The 4570-nt window shown below is 33.3% G+C and overlaps 1 protein-coding gene and 2 non-coding genes across 3 annotated transcripts; all 3 read right to left on the bottom strand.

Moving 5' to 3' along the window:
- Positions 1–1519: 1519 nt before the first annotated feature.
- LOC120077778 (large ribosomal subunit protein eL18y-like) lies at positions 1520–3994 on the bottom strand. The gene is made up of 5 exons (XM_039031798.2): positions 3864–3994; positions 3673–3762; positions 2294–2422; positions 2004–2186; positions 1520–1865 (listed from the first exon to the last, which is right to left on the bottom strand). Exons 1-5 carry the CDS (start codon positions 3864–3866, stop codon positions 1707–1709), a joined length of 564 nt encoding a protein of 187 aa, XP_038887726.1. The 5' UTR covers positions 3867–3994; the 3' UTR covers positions 1520–1706.
- Positions 2947–3027, bottom strand: LOC120078863 (small nucleolar RNA snoR53Y). Its single transcript, XR_005482143.1, has one exon. It is a non-coding gene; the product is annotated as a small nucleolar RNA snoR53Y (small nucleolar RNA).
- On the bottom strand, positions 3288–3384 carry LOC120078862 (small nucleolar RNA snoR69Y). The gene has a single exon (XR_005482142.1). It is a non-coding gene; the product is annotated as a small nucleolar RNA snoR69Y (small nucleolar RNA).
- Positions 3995–4570: the final 576 nt, after the last annotated feature.

The following is a 4570-nucleotide window of genomic DNA, read 5'->3' on the forward strand; positions in this document are numbered from 1 at the left end:
CCATTTTCCCTAAATAAGTTCAAAACTACCTCTTTTACCTAATTAAAATACAAAAACATCCCTAAAAACCTAATTAACCCATTATTTTGTGGTCTAATTTTACTGAAATATTAATCTAATCTTGTTGATAAAAACGAGTAATTGTGAACTAAACACAATTTTAAAAATTATAATAAATATAATGGTAAAGCCAAATTTAAAAATGAGAATTGGTGAAAACGAGATACATCTATCCTTCATATTTGAAATAAAATTCTATTAAAGATAATGATAGAAAATATAATTTATAAATCATTTAAAAGGAAATTATAATAAAGATATTGATAAAAAAATTAAATCATATGATTTAGTTAGCATTAACATAAAAGAGATCTATGAAAAGTAATATAATACGAGATTTCAAAATTCAAATAAAAAATTGAAGATGGAAGATATTTTAAATATGAAATTGGAGGATTCCAAACTAAAAACCAAACTAAAAACCAAAATAAATACCAAAATATCTATATGAAAAGAGGAAATTCATCTAGCAAAATATGTATACATGTACATAACAATAAATATGATAGATTCATAATTCTAGATAAATATGATCAAAAGCAATCAAATTACATTTGCAATTAAAGTCCAATAAAATAACAATATAATTACATCCATGGTATGAAATTTAGTCGACATATCATGTTTTCATATATTCAATATCAATATGAAAAATGAATTGATATTTTCATTATATCTTAAAAAGTCCACAAAACATAATAATTAAATAATAAAATATCATTAATATATATATTATAAATAATAGATATGTTAATTTGTTTAAAAATCATAAAATATTTATAATCTAACTTAAATTTATTTTTTAAATTTTATTTTTATAATATTTTTAAAAATATCTATCGACATCGACATTTTAAATATTAACTAAACCATAACTAAACCAACCATGGCCCAAATTCAAAAACTCAAATCATCAAAGAGGAAAAAGGGGAAATAGAAAATGAGGAAGTCAGGTGCCTTGGCTGAGTCGAGACAAGGAAAGAAAGAGGAAAGAGTCCTAAGAGCAGGGTTTTTGTTTTTAATTACTACAATTATTTACTATTGTTATTTATTACTATTTTAATTCTAAAAAATTGTGACACTTGCTTTCATTACCTATAAGATAGATTCCATTAATGTGGGACTCTAAAACCCAGAACCAGAACTTCAAAAGACCAAAAGAGGAACACAAGCAAAACCCATTAAAATTAATGTCAAAACATGCCCTAAAACACCTTTTTTTTCACCCATATTTTTTTTTTTAATGTATGAAGATTGAATGAGAAGATAAATTTTTATAATCAAGCTCAAAAGTGATTGGTTAGAAGCAGCATTATCAGTGAACATGACTTCTAAATATAGATTATCAAGCAAAGCACTATTGCAAGTTTAGGACATTTTTCTACTTACCTGTTTAATACATACAATTGGTTTCTAGATACCTAAAATAAACAGAACAGAAAATGGCCATCACATAATATAGCAAAAGAAACTCTATGAAGTCCCACTGAATATCATTCAATAAATTCATAATCAACAATATTATGGCAAAACCTTGAGAAGAGATGGAACAACTGACATGCAACTAAAATCTAGCAAAATTTGGATATTGAATTTCAAAATAAACACACACTGGCATTGAATTAGGTTGGAAAAGTAAGATCAAATCAAACCCTATATCCCCTGCTGTTTCTCTTTCCTCTAGCCCTCTCGAACTTCCTTCCCTTGGACCTCACATATGGTTTGGAATGGCTGTGTGGTACACCAGGTGCAGGACCGAAATGCTTCACTGCCTCCCGGGAGTTCTTTGGACCTCTAAGAAGAACCTGCAGATGGAGCCCAAGAGATGATTCAAACCCCAAAATATAAACTACTAAATCACTGTTGGAAACTCTCGAGTAACCTACATTCTACAAGAGATGTGATATATGAATAAACATTCCTAGCTGAAAAAACATTCATACCGTGTTCTGACCCAGAGGAGCCCTCAAAGCAAGTTGGTCAAATGTCAAACACTCCCCGCCAGCCTTTTCGATCCTTGCCCTTGCTGTCTCAGTAAACCTCAGAGCAGCAACTTTCAATGCCGGAACTTCATAGACACGAGTATCATCGGTAATAGTCCCAACAACGACGGCAATCTTACTTTCCTATTACATCACAAATGAATGTACAAAGTTACAGATATCTCATACATGCAACAACAAATATTAAAGAACCAAAAAATAAAATTACAATACTACAGGATTTAACCAACCTTTCCTTTCATGAACTGGATAAGCCTAGAGAGTGAAAGTGGAGGCTTGTTAACCTTGCTCATAAACAGGCGCTTGAGAATCACAGCATTGAAATTGCTTCCAGTTCGACGAACAAGGAAGCGGTAAAGCTGAGAAGAAATACAAGAAAATCATTTTATTAGCGAATGCAGGCCAGGTGAAACAGTGCGTAAGCAGGCAAACAGAACAACTTTATTCAAGTACATGCACGTGCAATAAGATCCTCCTCCCAGCATGAGCTGAATAACTGACATACACACAAAGTTCATAACAAAATTGCACATAGACAGACATCACTCAGAGACTCCTGGATAAAGTGAACTGAAAAGTGTAAAATTTAAGTTTTCCAAATCAAAAGTTCAGAGTCCTTACGATCTAAAAAAAAAACAAGAACTAAATGAAAATTTGAAAAAGACTTCATATCAGAGGGGGAAGATATATTAATCTACATGCAAGTATATATATTTGCAAAAAAAAAAACAAATAACAAATAACAAAAGCATTGCAAATACATCAACTTAATTTAAGCATAATTCTCTCTCCCACAACAGAACCACACCAAGAAACGATGTATAACCATCTCACTCAAGAGCAAGGCATGCAAATTAGCACAAAAACTTGAAATATTGGAGCCAGTTCCCTCAGAACAATTAAAGATAAGACTAATCACAAAATGATCAGCATTAGCATGGTCAAGTTAATCATCACTGGGAACATTTTTCTCCAAATACATTATTAAAGAAACCGAGAAGTGTGGCTTATGCTTATCGAGGTATGTCTATATTCCCTACCCAAAATGGGGAAATAATGTGGGTAACTAAGACAGCATTTTATATTTTCAAAAACTAGAAGAGAAGAGTAAATGCAGTTAATGAGTGAACAAAAAATTGGGCACTAATCACTTCAAAGTAAATTCAATAACTTGCATCAACAGTGGAAAACGTGTTATCGATCCAAAAAAGACACTAAAACTGGTATACGGCTCAGATATTTTGTGGGTAAAGACTATTCCATGACCTACAAAAGGTCTCATCATGAGCTGGGATTCACAAATATCATCAAAGCAGAAATACCAGCCATAAAAAACAATTCACTGGAGAAAAACAAAACAAAAATTAAGCATTTATAAACTGCTAGCAATTTCAATGGGGGAACGAGGGTGAACTCGGTTTTCCGAAATCCAAGAAACCAATCCACTGACAATTCAAAATTGGTTCTCAAAGGGAGAGGCACAGACCATCTCAAAGACATTGCAACAAAACACTATTTTAAACGAAACCCTTGAACAATCAAGCAAACTTAAACACAAATAGATGAAACAAAAACTGAATATGAAGGAGAAATCTGGAATAACAAGTACCTTGACGAGTAACTTAAGGTAGATATCATCAGATTTGGGTGCAGTCCTCTTGGTCTTCTTACTCTTACCTCCTGCTACAAGATCGATCCCCTAATCACCGGAAGAAGTAAAATCCACAAATCAGGTATAAAAGGCGTAAGTTAGAGAGAGAATGCAGTGAATGAGTAGATAGAGAGAGAATTAGGGGGTACCATTGGAGCTCTCCGAGTTTAGGAGCGGCGTTCTGGTGCTGGGGTGGAAGGACGGCGAAGGTGAAAATAAGGGTTTTTAAACCTATTTTATAGTGGTGGATCGGCCTTGCCATTCTCTGTGGGCTGGATCGGGCCGGCTAAAATTATTTGGGAACTTGGATATGAACCGAGACTCTATAAATAGCTCATTATTTGATCCAATATTTTACAACTATCCACTAGTTTTAGATTTTACAATTTTGTATAAAATGATATTTATATATAGGATTCAACATACATATGGCAATTACAAAACTAACCTCCCAAGTTCCAACTAACCTGTACTCAAAAGTAGGGGTGTATATAGTCCGGGTTGGGTCGGGTTGGAAGATTTTTGTGGACCAACCCAAAAGTTCGGGTTGGCTAATAATGAACCCTATTAGTTCTTTTTTGGAGGGTCAACCCAACTCAACCCAATCCAAAATTTTCGGGTTGGGTCACCGGTTCTTTTTTTTTTAATTTGACTTTTTTTAAAAACTTATATATATTCGGGTGGGGTCGAGTTGACCTGGCCCTAAAATGGGGTAACCCGAGACCCAATCCGAATTTAATATTTTTTAACATTTTTAACCCAACCCAACCCAAAATAAAATCTAACCTAACCCAACCCTTGCGGTTTGGGTTGGGTAGTTTGGGTTGGTCGGGTTACCGGGTTTTTTGAACACCCC

Source organism: Benincasa hispida, chromosome 5 (assembly GCF_027475165.1).
Source record: "Benincasa hispida cultivar pf3 chromosome 5, pf3_genome.v1.1, whole genome shotgun sequence".
Classification (NCBI taxonomy): Eukaryota; Viridiplantae; Streptophyta; class Magnoliopsida; order Cucurbitales; family Cucurbitaceae; genus Benincasa; species Benincasa hispida.

Excerpts from the sequence above, each read along its gene's own strand:
- LOC120077778 (XM_039031798.2), bottom strand. Across the intron at positions 2,423-3,672 it reads ACCTTAAGTTACTCGTCAAG|CTTTACCGCTTCCTTGTTCG; the intron begins GTACTTGTTATT and ends ATTTCTTCTCAG. Across the intron at positions 2,187-2,293 it reads TCCAGTTCATGAAAGGAAAG|GAAAGTAAGATTGCCGTCGT; the intron begins GTTGGTTAAATC and ends GTGATGTAATAG.